This window comes from Dendrobates tinctorius, unplaced genomic scaffold (genome assembly GCF_039654945.1).
Source record: "Dendrobates tinctorius isolate UK_male_01 unplaced genomic scaffold, ASM3965494v1 ptg000049l, whole genome shotgun sequence".
Classification (NCBI taxonomy): Eukaryota; Metazoa; Chordata; class Amphibia; order Anura; family Dendrobatidae; genus Dendrobates; species Dendrobates tinctorius.
Genome location: NW_027361717.1, coordinates 24,260,898 through 24,279,488, shown reverse-complemented (window position 1 = coordinate 24,279,488; position 18,591 = coordinate 24,260,898). Strand labels below are relative to the sequence as shown.

The window sequence follows — 18,591 nt, the reverse complement described above, 5'->3', positions numbered from 1 at the left end:
CCACAATCTTAACCCCAGGGGTGCTTCGGCTGGTAGCGTCCTGGGTAACTGAGTGGGAGAATGCTGGAGCAGCATGTGACATTACAGTAAGAAGCTATGAAGTCCTGCGGTGTACACAACCTTCGCGTTTCATGGAAATCTCAGATCGGTTATGTAGACTGAAGACCACAGGGGAAAATTTAAAACTCCCAGCTCCACCCATACAAATTGATGCCACTGAATAGAACTGCAGATTAAGCCTTCTTGTGGATATTTTCTCCTCCCCCCCTAAAAAAAAATGGAGGGGGAATCTATACAACTTGTCCCAAAAATGATTCAATTATCTCTCTGACCGCTCCTTTACTGTATCTTTTGCTGGTTCCTCCTCCTCTCATCTTCCCCTTACTGTTGGGGTTCCTCAAGGATCAGTCCTAGGCCACCTCCTCTTCTCTTTGTTTGACCAGTAGAGGCAGTATGCAATCAATAGATTTGGTTTCCAGTAGCATCTCTATGCTGATGACACCCAATTATACAATTATACACTTCTTCTCCTAATATCACGCCTGCCTTTTTAGAAAACACCAGCGATTGTCTAATCACTGTGTCTAACATCATGTTCTCACTATATCTGAAACTGAACCTGTCAAAGACTGAACTCCTTGTGTTTCCTCCCTCTTCTAATGTACCTATACCCGACATTGCCATTTCTGTGTGTGGTTCCACTATTACTCCCCAGCAACATGCCCGTTGTCTTGGGGTCATACTTGACTCCGAACTTTCATTTGCCCCCCACATCCGATCAATGGCTCGCCCTTGTTATCTGCACCTCAAAAACGTTTCTAGAATTCAACCTATTATTACTTTTGATTCCACAAAAACTCTTACTGTTTCTCTTATTCATTCTCGTCTAGACTATTATAACTCTCTTCTAATCAGTCTCCCTCTTACCAAACTCTCCCCCTTCCAATCTGTCTTGAATGCTGCAGCCAGAATCATATTCCTCGCCAATCGTTACACCGATGCCTCTACCTTGTGCCAGTCATTACACTGGCTACCCATCCACTCCAGAATCCAGTACAAACTTATTACCCTAACCCACAAAGCTCTCCATGGCTCAGCACCACCCTACATCTCCTCCCTCTTTTCAGTCTACCACCCTACCCGTGCCCTCCATTCTGCTGATGACCTGAGGTTAGCATCCTCAATAATCAGAACCTCCCACTCCAGTCTCCAAGACTATACACGTGCTGCACCAATTCTTTGGAATGCACTTTCCAGGTAAATACGACTAGTCCCCAATCCCTACAATTTTAAGCGTGCCCTGAAAACACATTTATTCAGACTGGCCTATCGCCTCAACGCATTAACCTAATCTATCCCTTTGTGGCACAGCCAAAAGTTTTACCATAACTAGGTTCCCCGCATCATGTTCCCACATACTTTATGCATCCATTAGCCCTCTGTGTCTGTACTGTTATACCCTTAACATTATGGCTGGTCCATACAATCAGGGCAACTGTTACCACCCACCTTTCGTGTCTCCCTTTTTCCTCATAGACTGTAAGCTTGCGAGCAGGGCCCTCATTCCTCTTGGTATTTGTTATAATCTATGTGATTATTGTTATGCTGTAATGTCTATTGTCTGTGCAAATCCCCTCTGAAATGTAAAGTGCTGCAGAATATGTCGGCGCTATAGAAATAAAATGTATTATTATTTATTATTATTATTCAATTGCTTAACATATTTGATATATACATAAAACTTATATAATCTTTATTATAGGTGAGAACAAAAATGTGCACCTCTGTGCTCTGACAAAACAGGATTTGTATGAATGAGAATATAGTTTTATTATTTTTTTTAATGAGATATTTAAAAAATTAGAAAAGTACGATAAAATATGAACAATAAAAAATATATATATTTTGCAAGGGTTGGCTTTTTGGTAGGTGCTAGTTCACACATGATTCAGAGCGGTGCAAAAACAGACGGTTTATTAAAAGTTCATAAACCGTCAGGTTAACAACATAAAGCAGCCTCTTCCAGGTACAAGAAAAAAGGTATAACGGAACACAAATAGAAAATAACCAGTCCATTATATTCTATATGTACGAACTATAGCCCAAATACTCGATTTGTGGTATCAACGGAACCACCACACATTGTTATTTCTTCTATTTATATAGAAATGTTGATCATCAATAACTGTGTCTAAATTTGATTTACCATGATTTTTTATCTTTGCTTTACTTTAATTACTGCAATTCTTATTGATTTATTTATCATTTCACTTTTTTTTTTTTGTTTCTTCCATGTCCGTCCACTAGCAGATTAGCGCAACAGTATCCAGTTTGTATTTGTTCAGTTTTCAGTAATGTTTATACATAATGGGCATTAAAATACCCACTAGTTGCTGTATTCTGCCGTTTCCAGCACTGCTCCGGTCTACTGCATTATGTGGCTGCAACTCTTTCTTACTAGCTCACACAGGTGACCATTGCTTCCATTCTTAACGTAAGTCTATGATAGCTTCATTTTGCATTTCAGACGAGTTCAGTATGTGGTCAATATTCTACTTAGTAAAAAAAAAGTGTAATAGAAACACATGCACCACTTTTACGCTTTTCACCCACTCCTGAAAAATTGGCCGTTCATTGAGAAAGTGACTTCCAGAGAGAGCTGTGCGCCGGTTGGTCACAACTGCAGTGACGTCATACACGACAGGATCGGTGCAGTGCTTAAACTGGCAAAAAGCAGCAGCTTGTAAGCATTTTAATGCAAACATTGAACATACATTGCTAACTGCTAACAGATGGTGAATTAGGAAAAGTAATGAGAGGTACTTTAGCATGCTGTGTGTAAATAACCAGTCAGAAGCTATGGCTGGTGCAGGATCAGTCCAGTCACGTAGTGTATGAATATCTAGTCACTAAGTGTATGAATATCATGCGATGCCTTTCAGACCAAGTAATACCCTAGCTGTTTTTTTTTTAATTTTGTTAATGACATATTCAGAGATTTAAGTGATTAATGTGTGGTTGTCTGGATGACATCTTGGTTTATTCACCTGATATTAAGCCACACATTGGACATAAGTATACTGTACTCCACAGACATAGAGACAATTCTTTATTTTCTAAACTTGAAAAAAAATTTTTGGTGTTGGAAGTAAAACTTTGTGGAATATATCTCGTCTGCTAAGGCCTCTTTCACACTTCAGTTTTTTGCCATCAGTGAAAATCCGCCAAAATTTGAAAATGGCGGATCCGCTTTTTCTTGTTGCGGATCCGCCATTTTCCCCATTGGGATACATTATTGGCGGATTTTGACGGATGGTCGTCCGTTGCGTCCGATATTCGGCGGATCCGCAAAATTCTTTGCGGATTCTGTCTGAGGGGGACGGAGCATGTAACGTTTTTTTTCGCCGTCAAAATGGCGGATGACGGCGGATCCGCCGTCATCCACCATGCGGTAGAATGAGCTCCTATGGGCGGCGGATCGCACTGCGCATGCCCAGAAAAAAAGATACTTTTCCAGAGAGTCCCAAAACTATATAAGATGGGCTAATTGGGCCCAGACATGCAGTAGCAGCCAGACAGCAAGCCAGCCAGACCACCCAGCCTGCCAGACACCCACCAAGCCTGCAGCCACACAGATATCAAGAGGCCTGCCAGTACCAGCTTTACCAAGTGTGAGTATACCTATGACATTTCTGTGTATGGCCTGCAAGTGTGTAGCCTGTGTGTGTGTGTGTGGTCTGCGAGTGTTGCATGTCTGTTTTTTTTTTTTTATATTTTTTTTTTCTGTTGCTTGTGTACTGCATTTTATTTTCATACAACTGTAATTATATTGTATTTTTTATGCTGTGATTGCTGCGATTGAGTGGTGTATGGTATGTGGTGTAATTGGGCCCAGACAATCCGGCACCAGCAACACTGAAGACTCCAAGCAAGATATCCGACTCCAGCCTGCCTGACAGAAGATTCAACTAGAGCTATAAAACCTGTCTACCACCTGCAAGACCCCTGGAGCGTGTGTGTGTGTGTGTGTGTGTATGTGTGTGGCCTGTGTGTGCATTTTTATTTTTTTTTTCCATTTTTTTTTTTTTCTCTGTTGCATGTGTACTGCTTTTTATTTTCATACAACTGTAATTATATTGTATTTTTTATACTGTGATTGCTGCGATTGAGTGGTGTATGGTATGTGGTGTAATTGGGCCCAGACAATCCGGCACCAGCAACATTGAATACTCCAAGCAAGATATCAGACTCCAGCCTGCCTGACAGAAGATTGAACTAGAGCTATAAAACCTGTCTGCACAGCTGCAAGTCTACCACCTGCAAGACCCCTGGAGCGTGTGTGTGTGTGTGTGTATGTGTGTGTGTGTGTATGTGTGTGGCCTGTGTGTGCATTTTTATTTTTTTTTTCCATTTTTTTTTTTTTCTCTGTTGCATGTGTACTGCTTTTTATTTTCATACAACTGTAATTATATTGTATTTTTTATACTGTGATTGCTGCGATTGAGTGGTGTATGGTATGTGGTGTAATTGGGCCCAGACAATCCAGCACCAGCAACACTGAAGACGCCAAGCAAGATATCAGACTGCAGCCTGCCTGATAGAAGATTGAACTAGAGCTATAAAACCTGTCTGCACAGCTGCAAGTCTACCACCTGCAAGACCCCTGGAGCGTGTGTGTGTGTGTTGCATTTTTTTTTTTTCCATCTTTTTTTTTTTCTGGTGCATGTGTACTGCATGTTATTTTCATACAACTTTAATATTGTATTTCTTGCTGTGATTGTGTGGTGTAAGGCTGGTTTCATATTTGCACTTTATAGCGCAGTGATAACCTGCACACGTCCGCCACTAATCCCCGTCCCATCTGGTCATCACCGCCTACTAGCACACATGGATGCTTGCGATCTGCACACCCTATCTTTAGTATGGGGTGCGCAGATTGCAAGCGTTCATGTGCGCTAGTAGATGGGGATTAGTGGCGGACGTGTGCAGGAAATAGCTGCGCTATAAAGTGCAAATGTGAAACTGGCCTAAATGGTATTGTATGTGGTGTTATTGGGCCCAGGCATCTACATCAAACACCAGCCTGACTATCAGTCAGGCTGGTGTTTGATGTAGATGTCTGGGCCCAATAACACCACATTCAATACCATTTAGGCCGATTTCACATTTGCACTTTATAGCGCAGCGATGGCCTGCACACGTCCGCCACTAATCCCCGCCTACTACCGCACATGAACGCTTGCGATCTGCGCACCCTATCTTTATCATAGGGTGCGCAGATGGTGCGCTGGCAGGATTTTACCGTGTGCTGCGCACTTTTGAAGGTGTGCCCTTGTGCACCAAACGCAGCATGTTGCATTTTGGCGCGCACGGCACACCTTCAAAAGTGCGCAGCACACTGTAAAATCCTGCCAGCGCACCATCTGCGCACCCTATGATAAAGATAGGGTGCGCAGATCGCAAGCGTTCATGTGCGGTAGTAGGCGGGGACTAGTGGCGGACGTGTGCAGGCCATCGCTGCGCTATAAAGTGCAAATGTGAAACCGGCCTAAATGGTATTGTATGTGGTTTGGGCCCAGACATCTGGCAACAGCCACACTGAAGACACCGAACCAGACATCAAACACCAGCCTGACTGATAGAATTTCAAACTCCGCTGCAAATCTTCCACCTGCAAGACACCTGGAGTGTGTAGCCTGGGTGTGTGTGTTATGCGTGTTTGGTTTTTTTTTTTTTTAAATATTTTAATTTTGTAATGTATCTGTTGTAAATTTGCGTTTTTTTATTTTTCATGTATTGTGGTATTTAAAATAAAGAGCAGAGTAGCTCCTATTTTTTGGAAAAAAAAATAATAAAAAAAAAAATAAATTGTTTTGAAAAAATCTCCTTTGTATCATTTAAAAAAAGGTAAAATTAAGTTACCATAAAGGTAATTAAAATGTTTTGGTATACAAGTGTGGTTAAAAGTGAGATTGCAACATACCATGAAAAAATGGGTATACACAACTGAGTTTCAGGGAATTCAAAACCATGCAAACACAGTGGGTATACACAGAAATTAAACACCTTCAATCACTGGTTACATACTCTGTTGAGAGTTTCAGGGAATGCAAACACTGGTATACACAGCAATTACACACTACACGCCTTCAATCACTGGTTACACTCGGTGAGACCTTTAATCACTGGTTACACTCTCGGTGAGAGTTTCAGGGAATGCAAACTGGTATACACAGCAATTACACACCTTCAATTACTGGTTACACTCAGTTACAAAACACAAAGAAAGTGGGTTTACACAAAATATTACACACCTTCAATCACTGGTTACACTCTGAGATAAGGGAATGTAGACATGCAAACACTTAAAATTGCGTATAATTAGTTTCAGGGAATTACACATACAAAATGTGTTTTTTTTTTTTTTGTTTGTTTTTTTTTAAACTTTCATATCATTTTCTTTCAGTTCACACAATGAAGCGCCACCATGCAAGCAGACACGGCCAGCCCAACCGCAGCAGGGATCAACAACGCAGCAGACATGACCGGTCAGACCGCAGCAGAAACAACCCTGACCGCAGCAGAGAGGAACAGCCACACCGCAGCGTACAGGCAACCATTAGTTTCCCTGTAAGTATAAAGACCTGAAAGCTTATTATGATCCTTTGTATAGTAGCTTAACAAGTGTCTTTATACTTGCAGATCACTTCAAGCACTAACGGCAATGCCGCAGCAGAAAGGGTCGCAGCAGAGAGAGCAGCAGCAGAGAGGGCCAGCCAGGCTGCAGCAGAGAGGGCCAGCCAGACCGCAACAGAGACTGCCAGCCAGGCTGCAGCAGAGACGGCCAGCCAACCATTAGTTTCCCTGTAAGTATAAAAGCCTGAAAGCTTATTCTGATACTTTGTATAGTAGCTTAACAAGTGTGTTTATACTTGCAGATCAGTTCAGGAAGCAACGCAGCTGCCCCAAGCCGTAATGTCTTCTCCTGAAAGCTCCCCCTCACATCATCAGCGAGCTGAGGTAAAAAAAAATTTTTATTTAAAATAATTTTTTTGTGGTTAAAAACACTATCCTATTATGTTTTAACAGGAAGCTGATTCAGAGGAGCTTCCAGGAGGAGACGTGCAGGGTGGAGAGACACACGGAGGGGGTGCTCAGATTGTAAGCTTAGCACATACACAGATACATAATGCTACACCCAACACAAACATTCATCACAGTGCACACACCATAACTATGCATCCATCCAAACATTTTTATTTTTTTTTCCCCCACAGTCTTCAGAATCCGGTGCCCGCACTAGAGTGACTCCCAGGACATCCCAGGGTCGTCAAGGTGATGCCTCTGGTGGTCGGCAAACGGTAAGTAACCCTATTTTGATAATTGTTTAAATGAACATCATGTGTTTGAATATAATGTAATTTTTTGCTTTTGTTTTTTTTATCTTCACAGGTTTCACAGCGTGCTCCCCACAGACATCAGGAGGAGGGTGTCATTATTGATACTGATGACCTCATCCATGAGGTGGAAATCCGGGAGCCGCTGTGGAACATGGCAAACCGTCTTCATGCCGACCAACCAACCACCCGACGGCTCTGGGATGAAGTCTGTTCTTCAGTTATTGACAACTGGGAAGAACTCAGTGCGAGGGCCAGGGATTTTGTGCGTAAGTATTACAACTTCAGTAACTTATATTTCCAGCATGTGAAGTGTTGAATACTAAACCTTTTTTTTTTTTTTTTTTGCTTCACAGGTGACAGGGTTATCACACGGTGGCGGTCGCTCTGGGATCGCTTCAAGAGGGACTACAACAAAGAAATTCAGACCCCGAGTGGATCGTCGGGAGGACACCGGGGACCCCAGTACAAAAACTACAAAGCCCTGGTGTTCCTGCAATCTACAATGGCGTGCAGAAGGTAAATATTCCCCAAACAATTCCTGTAGTAGAAATGTTTAACCAATTTTTTTTTCAGCAGACTTAAATTAAATATCAATATTTTTAATATACATTTTTTTTTCTCCTTTTTTAGCACCATCTGCAGCACTCGGGAGTCTGCATCAAAGTTGCATCCCTCTGGAGTGATCCCTAGTGAGACCGCCCCCGGTGACCACATCGAGGTATCCGACCCCTCTGTACCTACCCTCTTGTCTCATCCCTCTATCCCCTCCACCAGCACTGGAGCAGCAGGGCAGACTTCATCACATGAAGCTGCTGGTGACGACTTGTTCCCTGTTCCCCACCCCTCAGACACTGCCGCAACATCTCGACCAACTTTTGGTTCTGGCCGGCAGCGTCTGAGGAGTCAGGAAAGGTTGACCTTGTCTGACTGTTTGAATCTAAACTCAACTGTTCAACACGGTTTCCACACTTATGGACAACGGTTATCTTCTGGGTTGACCATGATCAATCAAAGTATCATGGACCTCAGAAGATACATGGAACAGATGAATTTAGAATCAAACCAGACACCGAGACATAGCTTTTTTCAATCTGTTGTCCGGCAAATGGAAGGTTTAAGTACTCACCAGCAGATGCGTGTGATGCAAGCCTGTCACAATGCTCTAGTGGAAGTGCTTGCTGAAGCATCTCATCCTCCCCCTGTCCATCCTCCCCCTGTCCATCCTCCCCCTGTCCATCCTCCCCCTGTCCATCCTCCCCCTGTCCATCCTCCCCCTGTCCATCCTCCCCCTGTCCATCCTCCCCCTGTCCATCCTCCCCCTGTCTATCCTTCCACAGTCCATCCTTCCCCCGTCCATCCTTCCACCACCATCCATCACACAGCCGTCCCTCCTCCTACCACTCCCTCTCTTTTCTCTAGTTCCCCATTCCATTCTTCCCAGTACCTACCTTCCCCATTGCATTATACCCCAATGCCCTCACCATACCCACCACCACATACACCTTCAATGTACCCACAAACCTCGTCTGTCCATCCACTCCCGTCCCAACCACATGTGTTAAACCCCCCTTCCACTTCTGGTCCTCACCAACTCCCTCCCCAGTCCCCTACCCCCCCCCCCTCGATGTGGTCAACCCTGTTAACCCCTCCAATACTATCTCCACCCAACATTATCATAGTTTGTAATTTGTTGTAATATACCAAAAAAAAAATTAAAAAAAGTAATATACCAAAAAAAAATTAAAAAAAGGTAATATATAAAGGTAATTATACCAAAAAAAGTTACCAAAAAGGTAATATATACCAAAAAAAGTTACAAAAAAAGGTTAAAAAATAAAAAAAAAAACCAGTTAATACAAATTGTCAGAAATAAACAGTTTTTTTTTCAAAAAACTTTATTGTGATGTTTATATTTTGCTTCTTTCTTTATTCAAATTACACCAGTGGTGTAAAAGGTAAACACAACACTTGGTAACACAACACTTGGTAACACAACACTTGGTAACACAACACTTGGTAACACAACACTGGGTAATATTTCACAGTACACCGGTGGTGTACAAGGTACAAAAAAACACTTGGTAGCACAACATATGATAACCAACACTTGTGAACATTTCAAAGTGTAAAACGCTTGGTACACAACACTTGGTAACATAGGTACATAACACTTTGTAACTTTACGCTTGGTACCCAACAATTGGTAATACTGCAAAGTGTAAAACTAACCAAATCACATGGTAAAACACAATGCTTGTGCAAAGCAAACACTTGGTAAAATTTCAGATAAAAAAAAAAAAATTACTCACAATTGGTATGAAGAAAATTATATCATGTCATCTTGCCAGTCCACTTGTCCCTCTGGTGTAACAAAACAATCTGCAAAGGTATCCCTAATTCTTGCCACTGAACCAGTACTCCGAAAAGTTTGCTCCTCATAATCCCACAAGGTGGTTTCATACACATTTTCATCGATGGAAACTGGTTCCTTTGAAAGGACAAAATTGTGCAGGATTACACAGGCCTTTACCACCTCATCCACAGTTTCTGTTTTCATTTTCATGGCCGTTAACAGGACTCTCCATTTGGCAGTTAAAATTCCAAACGCGCACTCCACCACTCTGCGCGCTCTAGTTAACCGATAGTCATAGATTCTTTTCCGGTGTGTTAGTCCACAACTACCATATGGTTTCAGTAGGTGTTTAGAAAGTTGAAAAGCATCGTCGCCAACGCACACAAAAGGCATTGGTGGGCCTGTTGTTCCAGGGAGTGGTCTTGGAGGTGGGAAGTTAAAATTGTCTCCATACAAGCGACGGCCCATGGTGGAAATCTTGAATACCTGTGAGTCGTTAGAACGACCGTATGCACCAATGTCCACGGCAATGAATTTGCAGTTTGCATCCGAAATGGCCATAAGCACAATAGAAAAGTATTTTTTATAGTTGTAAAACTGTGAACCAGATCCCATGGGTTTCACAATCCTGATATGCTTGCCATCCACGGCACCGATGCAGTTTGGAAACTGGCAGATTTCTTGAAACTTCTCTGCAATCTCCAGCCACCTCTCCTGGGTTGGCTCTGGGATGTATTCCTCCTGTAGAGAATCCCATAATGCCCGGCAGGTCTGTTGTACAATTCCAGCAACAGTGGAAATCCCAATCCGGAACTGGAAATGGAGGGAGGTGAAGGATTCTCCAGTTGCCAGGAATCTTAAAAAAAGGGAAAAAAAGTAAAATTAATACAAACTACAAGCTATAACATAACAAAAGCCTGCAGAATCTGAAACATTTTAAAAGGTAGATAACTTACCGAAGGGTCACCATCAAACGCTCCGCCGGTGATATAGAAAACCGCATGTAGGTGTCCCTTCTCCGGATTTGTTCTCCAACACGATCCACCAATATCTCAAAGAATTCCATCCGCATGCGCACGTAGTTGAAGAACTTGTCCGGATTCTCCCTCAATTCCAGGTACAGTGTGGAAAAAACGACACGGGTGAACCTCTGCGCATTAATGGGATGAATCCACTGGCGCCGTCTCCTCATACGCAGGATTCGCAGTCTTCTTTTCTCCCTCTCGATAGCAATAATTGCCAACCGATTCAAGTGAAGATCCAATTCCACACAGAAGCTGTCAATACTCGCAATAACTCCTTCCAGACTCGCACTAACTCCTTCCATCGCTGCCACTAGCTCTAAAACCTTTCAAAGAAATTGTATCACAACACCCTAGATATATTTCTCCCTAGTTTCCAGCATCCAATCACATTTGAGAGCATTTTCCAAGAGCCAATCATATTTGGGAGCATCCCATTTTGGAGGTGTGGAAAAACGGATCCGCAAGAAAACGGATCCAACGGATGATAAAACGGATGCGTTTTGTTGAGGATCCGCCGTAAAATCGGTATGGCGGATCCTCAACAAAACGGATCCGTTCCATCAGTTTGCATCCGCTTTGTTTCCATTTTTTGCGGATCCGCCATTTTCAAATTTTGGCGGATTTTGACTGATGGCAAAAAACTGAAGTGTGAAAGAGGCCTAAAGGTTTCCAGATGAACCCCTCAAAAGTTAAAACTATTAAGAAGTGAGTGCAAGTCCCTGAACGTTTTGCAGCATTTTCTTGGGATTTCAAACTACTATAATAAATGTATTAAACATTTTTCAAAGATTGCCAAACCACTGGGTGACCTGACTAAGACGGGGGCAGATGTAGTGAATTAGGCTGAAGTTTCAATCTGAGACTTCACTGAGTTAAAAGAACGCTTTTTTTGTTTGACCCTGTATTGGTTCAGTCTGAGCAAAGAGCATCCTTTTATTGTAGAGGACAATGCTACAGAGGTTGGAGTTGGACCGGTGTTCATGTGCCTTCTTTTCACCTGCCGACAGGAATTATGACATTGCTAATCATAAACTGTTGACTATTAAGTGGGCCTTCAAGGAATGACGCCATTTCCTCTATGGTGCGAAACATAAAATCACTGTTATCACAGACTACTAAATTTGACTTGATTAGAATCAGCAAAAAGACTCAGCGCTGAGCAAGCTATTTGGGCTTTGATCATTTGTAAAATTGATTTTGTGGTGATCAGACCTGTCACTTAAAACATAAAAGGTGATGCTCTCTCTTGAAGTTTCTGCCAATATTAGCCTGAGGACTAACCAATTTCTATTCTCTCTGAGGGTAAAATTGTGCTGCTACTGTTTCCCTAGATCTTGTAGAGGACATCTGTAGACCCCAAGACTTGGCCCTTGACACTACTCCTACCTAAAAATGATTTGTTCCTTCTCAGTTTTGCCTATGTATTATTCAGAAGCCTCATGATTTTGTACTTGCAGGTCACCCTGATATTAACAATAGCATCTTAATTTTTTGGTTGCCAACCATGGATAGGGACGGCAGGAAATACATGTTCGCTTGTGAAGTTTGTGCTTGAGCCACAATGCTCCGAACCCGTCCCCTCCCTGTCATTTCCAGCCTTTACTTACTTGGCTCCTTGGGCCCACCTCTCCATAGACGTCATTACTGAACTCTCACCCTCAGAAGGGAAATCTGTTATCTGTGTGGTGGTTGACAGGTTCAGTAAACCGAGTAATTTTGTCAATCTGCTTGTGTTGTCTAATTCTGAAACCTTAAGTAAGTTATTCATTAAACACACTGAGTGTTTACCTGATATTTTGGAAAATATAGTTTGCAACTGTTAGCTGAATTTTCTATTAATAAATATCAATAATCCATTAAAGCTTCTCCTTTTTATTGTCTTGAGTTTTATCATCATTTTTGGTTCCTTTTTTATTACAATGATGGATACTCCAAAGGTTTAAAAATCTTTGGATGAAAAGGTTAACTGGTCTAATGTCAGAGAGAACTTGAGGAAGGGGCAAGATAGTCAGACCTCAGGTGTTAGTTAATAAGAGATGCTCTAGGGTCACAAGCTTTGAAGTTGAGTACAAAGCCAAACTAACATTTTTATTGATATTGGGGTAGATTTTGGGGTAGATACGATGTTTTTGATCACCCGTTATTACATTTTCTTGCAATGTCGTGGTGGCCCTCAAAAAAAAAAGTAATTCTGTCTATATGACCTGGGACCTAAGTCCCAAGGACGGAATAGTACGTCCAGCGCGATCAGCGGCGCTCACAGGGGGAGCACCGCTGATCGCGGCCGGGTGTGAGCTGATTATCACAGCTGACACCCGGCACTATGTGTCAGGGGCGGTCACTGACCGCCCCCAGTACATACACCCTGACACACTGCGATCAAACATGATTGCAGTGTACCAGGGGCACAGGGAAGATGTGCTGCGTCGCTCCGAGGGTCCTCCTCCCTGCAGGCCCCTGGATCCAATATGGCCGCAGGGGCCTTCAGGGTCCTGCAGGGAGGCGGCTTCCTCAGTGCCTGCAGAGAGCAGGCACGGAAGAAGCCTGCTTCACTGACTGTCAGATCGGCTGATCTGTCACAGCGCTGTTCTAAGTATCAGATCTACGATCTGACACAAGACAGTGATGTCCCCCCCGGGACAAAGTAATAAAGTTAAAAAAAAAAAAAAAACACTTGTAAAAATAATTAAAAAGAAATTCCTAAGTAAATTTTAAAAAAAATTCCCTAATAAATTCTTTTTTCTAGATTTAAAAATAAACAATAAAAGTACACATATTTAGTATCGCCGCATCCGTAACGACCAGCCCTATAAAACTGTCCCACTAGTTAACCCCTTTAGTGAACCCCTTAAAAAAAAAATCAAAGCAAAAAACAATGCTTTATCATACCGCCGAACAAAAAGTGCAGTAACGCGCGATCAAAAAGACAGATATGAATAAACATGGTATCGCTGAAAACGTCATCTTGTCCCGCAAAAAAAACAGGCCGCCACACAGCGTCATCAGCGAAAAAATAAAAAAAGTTATAGCTCACAGAATAAAGCGATGCAAAAATAATTATTTTTTATATAAAATTATTTTCATTGCATAAAAGCACCAAAACATAAAAAAATGATATAAATGCGGTATCACTGTAATCGTACTGACCCAAAGAAAAAAACATTTTATAAATTTTACCACACGCAGAACGGTGTAAACGCACCCCCCAAAAGAAATTCATGAATTGCTAGTTTCTGTTCATTCTGCGTACCAAAAATTGGCATAAAAAGCGATCAAAAAATGTTACGTGCCCAAAAATGGTACCAATTAAAATGTCAATTCGTCCTGCAAAAAATAAGACTTCACATGACTCTGTGGGTCAAAATCTGGAAAAATTATAGCTCTGAAAATGTGGTAATGCAAAAACTATCTTTACAATAAAAAGCATCCTTTAGCGTATGACAGCTGCCAAATATAAAAACCCACCATAAATAGTAAATCAAACCCCCCTTTATCACCCACTTAGTTAGGGAAAAATAATAAAATTAAAAAAAATGTGTTTATTTTCATTTTCCTGTTAGGGTTAGTGTTAGGGCTAGGGCTGGGATTAGGGTTAGGGGTGTGTTGGGGTTAGGGTTGGAGTTAGAATTGGGGGGATTCCACTGTTTGGGCACATCAGGGGCTTTCCAAATGCAACATGGCATCTGATTTCAATTCCAGCCAGTTCTGCGTTGAAAAAGTCGAACGGTGCTCCTTCCCTTCCAAGCGCCCAAACAGTGGTTTACCCCCACATATGGGGTATCAGCGTACTCAGGACAAATTGGACAACAACTTTTGTGGTCAAATTTCTTCTCTTACCCTTGGGAAAAAAATTAGGGACTAAAAGGTCATGTTTGTAGAAAAAATATGATTTTTTTATTTTCAGGCCTAGGCGTTATAAACTTCTGTGAAACACTTGGTGGTTCAAAGTGCTCACCACACATCTAGATAAGTTCTTTGGGGGGTCTACTTTCCAAAATGCGGTCACTTGTGGTCACTTGTGGGAGGTTTCCACAGTTTAGGACATCATGCGACATGACACCCTCAGAGCATTCCATCAAAGTCTGCATTCCAAAACGTCACTACTTGCCTTCCGAGCCCCGACGTGTGCACATACAGTAGTTTTCTCCCACATATGGGGTATCGGCATACTCTGGACAAATTGGACACTAACTTTTGGGGTCCAATTTATCCTGTTACTCTTGGGAAAATAAAAAAATTGGCGACTAAAAGGTCATGTTTGTGGAAAAAATGATTTTTTTATTTTCATGCCCGGGCGCTACAAACTTCTGTGAAGCCCATGGGGGGTTCAAAGTACTCACCACACATCTAGATAAAATCCTTGGAGGATCTAGTTTCCAAAATGGTGTCATTTGTGGGGGTTTCCACTGCTTAGGCACATCAGGGGCTCTCCAAATGCAACATGGCGTCCGATCTCAATTCCAGACAAAACAAGTCAAATGGTGCTGCTTCTCTTCTGAGCTCTGCAAATAACTTTTGGGGTCCTGTTTCCCTTAGTAAAATAAAAATTTGGGGGTGAAAAGATCATTTTTGTGGAAAAAAATATGATTTTTTAATGTTACGGCTGTACGTTATAAACTTATGTGAAGCCCATGGGGGTTCAAAGTTCTCAACACACATCTAGATAAGTTCGTTGGAGGGTCTAGTTTCCAAAATTGTGTCATTTGTGGGGGGTTTCCTCTGCTTAGGCATATCAGGGGCTCTCCAAACGTGACATGGCGTCTGATCTCAATTCCAGCCAATTTTGCATTGAAAAAGTCAAACGGCGCTCGTTCCCTTCCGAGCTCTGGCATGCGCCCAAACAGTGTTTCCCCCCCACATATCAGGTATCCACGTACTCAGGACAAATTTCACAATAACTTTTGCAGTCCAATTTCTCCTGTTACCCTTGGTAAAATAGAAAAAATTGGACCTGAAGTAATTTTTTTTGTGAAAAAAAGTCAAATGTTCATTTTTTTTTTTAAACCTTCAAAAAATTCCTGTGAAGCACCTGAAGGGTTAATAAACTTCTTGAATGTCGTTTTGAGCACCTTGAGGGGTGCAGTTTTTAGAATGGTGTAACATTTGGGTATTTTCTATCATATAGACCCCTCAAAGTGACTCCAAATGTGTTGTGGTTCCTAAAAATAAAATGGTGTTGTAAAAATGAGAAATTGCTGGTCAACTTTTAACCCTTATAACTTCCTAACAAAAAAAAAAATTTGGTTCCAAAATTGTGCTGATGTAAAGTAAACATGTGGGAAATGTTACTTATTAAGTTTTTTTGTGTGCCATATCTTTGTGATTTAAGGGCATAAAAATTCAAAGTTGGAAAATTGCAACATTTTCATCATTTTCCCCAAATTTCCTTTTTTTTTCACAAACAAACGCAAATTATGTGAATGAAATTTTAACATTAAAATGAAGCACAATATGTTATGAGAAAACAAGGTCAGAATCACCAGGATCCATGGAAGCATTCCAGAGTTATGACCTCATAAAGGGACAGTGGTCAGAATTGTGAAAATTGGCCCGGTTATTAAAGCCCCCGTTACACACTGCGATATCGCTAGCAATATCGCTGCAATGTCACCGATTTTGTGACGTTGCAGCGATATTGCTAGCGATATCGCTGCATGTGATACTTACCTCCGACCGGCTCCCCCGCTGGTTATCACTGATCGCGCGAGAAGCTGCTGGACCATTTCTCGTCGGGCACTTCCTGTGGCGCTTCCTGCTGTGACGACGAGCGACGCGTGGAGCCGGGCGGGAGGACGCAGGATCGCCGCGTCTGACATGTAAGTAGCGATCCCCGTCCCCAGAGATGTCGCTGGTGAGATCTGCCTGAGTGGCAGCTCACTAGCGACCACCCAGCGATGCACCAGCGATCCTGACTGCGTCATATTGCTAGTCGGGATCGCTGGTGCATCGCTAGGTGTAACGGTACCCTAACATGAAAACCACCCTTGGGAGTAAATTTTTTAAATGGGACTCAGATACACCCTGTATTGGATGTAATGGAGGGCCTCATACATATTCTGTTCAAATTGTCATGTATTGATACTCCTAGAATCATAAAGGCTATGCACTAAGTACAAAGCCTGTCAAAAATTACAAGCCGGGTCATCCATACAGACTTGTAATGCCTCATTCAAATATTGTGATCATAGTGTAGTTGTGGTATTCCTACACTCATAAAGGCTCTACACAAAGCAAAACCAGGAAAAAATTGTCATCCAGTTATTCATAGACCCTTAAAGGCAACAATTAGAGGGCCTCATTCGATCATTAAAAAGATTAAAAACACTTTATTTGCTGCTGTCCTCTGTCAGCAGATGAGATGATGCTGTGATGGACAGTATTTCCCTATCTCATGTCTTCCTTTATCTCCACCCGTTCTGCATGTAAAGTTTCATGTTTAATTGTGAGAAGTGACTTAGGGGTGACCTAATATATATGTACAAGTATATCAGAGGGCAATACAGAGATCTCGCCAATGAACTGTTTGTACCAAGGACTGTTACAAGAACAAGGGGGCATTCTCTTCGTTTGGAGGAAAGAAATTTCTGCACCAGCATAGAAGAGGGTTCTTCACGGTAAGAGCAGTGAGGCTCTGGAATTCTCTTCCTGAGGAAGTGGTGATGGCCAACTCGCTGAATGAATTTAAGAAAGGAATGGATGCTTTTCTTGTGAGTAACAGTATAGAAGGTTACGAATAACAGAATATTATAGGTAGATGGTTGACCCAGCTATGGAGTCGGAAAGGAATTTTTTTCCCTATGGAGAAAATTGGCTTCTACTCTGTGGGTTTTTTGCCTTCCCCAGGATCAACAATGTAGAACAGCTGCACTAAAAATAGGCTGAACTAGATAATAATAATAAATTTTATTTTTATAGCGCCGACATATTCCGCAGCACTTTATATTTCAGAGCGGATTTGTACAGACAATAGACATTACAGCATAACAATAATCACATACAGTAGATTATAACAAATACCAAGAGGAGTGAGGGCCCTGCTCGCAAGCTTACAGTCTATGAGGAAAGAGGTAGACACGAAAGGTGGGTGGTAACAGTTGCCCTGATTGTATGGACCAGCCATAATGTTAAGTGTGTAACAGTACAGACACAGAGGGCTAATGGATGCATAAAGCATGTGGGAACATGATGCTGGGAACCTGGTTATGGTAAAACTTTTGGCTCTGCCACACAGGGATAGGTTAGGTTAATGTGTTGAGGCGATAGGCCAGTCTGAATAAATGCGTTTTCAGGACACGCTTAAAATTGTGGGGATTGGGGACTAATCGTATTGACCTGGGAAGTGCATTCCAAAGAATTGGCGCGGCACGTGTAAAGTCTTGGAGACGGGAGTGGGAGGTTCTGACTATTGAGGATACTAACCTCAGGTCATCAGCAGAACGGAGGGCGCGGGTAGGGTGGTATACTGAAACAAGGGAGGAGATGTAGGGTGGTGCTGAGCCATGGAGGGCTTTGTGGGTGAGGGTAATAAGTTTATACTGAATTCTGGAGTGGATGGGTAGCCAGTGTAATGACTGGCACAAGGTAGAGGCATCGGTGTAACGATTGGTGAGGAATATGATCCTGGCTGCAGCATTCAAGACAGATTGGAGAGGGGAGAGTTTGGTAAGAGGGAGACCGATTAGAAGAGAGTTACAATAGTCGAGACGAGAATGAATAAGAGAAACAGTAAGAGTTTTTGCAGAGTCAAAAGTAAGAAAAGGTCGAATTCTAGAAATGTTTTTGAGGTGCAGATGACAAGAGCGAGCCAGTGATC

At 42.2% G+C, this 18,591-nt stretch overlaps 1 protein-coding gene across 4 annotated transcripts in view; it reads left to right on the top strand.

The window, feature by feature from the left end:
- The window catches only part of LOC141091148 (uncharacterized), a 207,259-nt gene that overhangs the window by 180,409 nt on the left and 8,259 nt on the right, over positions 1-18,591 (top strand). For 2 of the 4 annotated variants that reach the window (XM_073576546.1, XM_073576545.1), the window contains 8 exons: positions 6,467-6,630; positions 6,703-6,866; positions 6,939-7,020; positions 7,090-7,161; positions 7,278-7,361; positions 7,453-7,666; positions 7,754-7,916; positions 8,031-9,096. The exons of the other annotated variants lie outside the window; for them this stretch is intronic. In XM_073576546.1, the coding sequence (XP_073432647.1) occupies positions 6,475-6,630; positions 6,703-6,866; positions 6,939-7,020; positions 7,090-7,161; positions 7,278-7,361; positions 7,453-7,666; positions 7,754-7,916; positions 8,031-9,096 (2,001 nt within the window). In that variant the 5' untranslated portion in view covers positions 6,467-6,474. Of the gene's footprint in view, positions 1-6,466; positions 6,631-6,702; positions 6,867-6,938; positions 7,021-7,089; positions 7,162-7,277; positions 7,362-7,452; positions 7,667-7,753; positions 7,917-8,030; positions 9,097-18,591 lie in introns of those variants that run through there. 4 annotated transcript variants of the gene reach the window in all.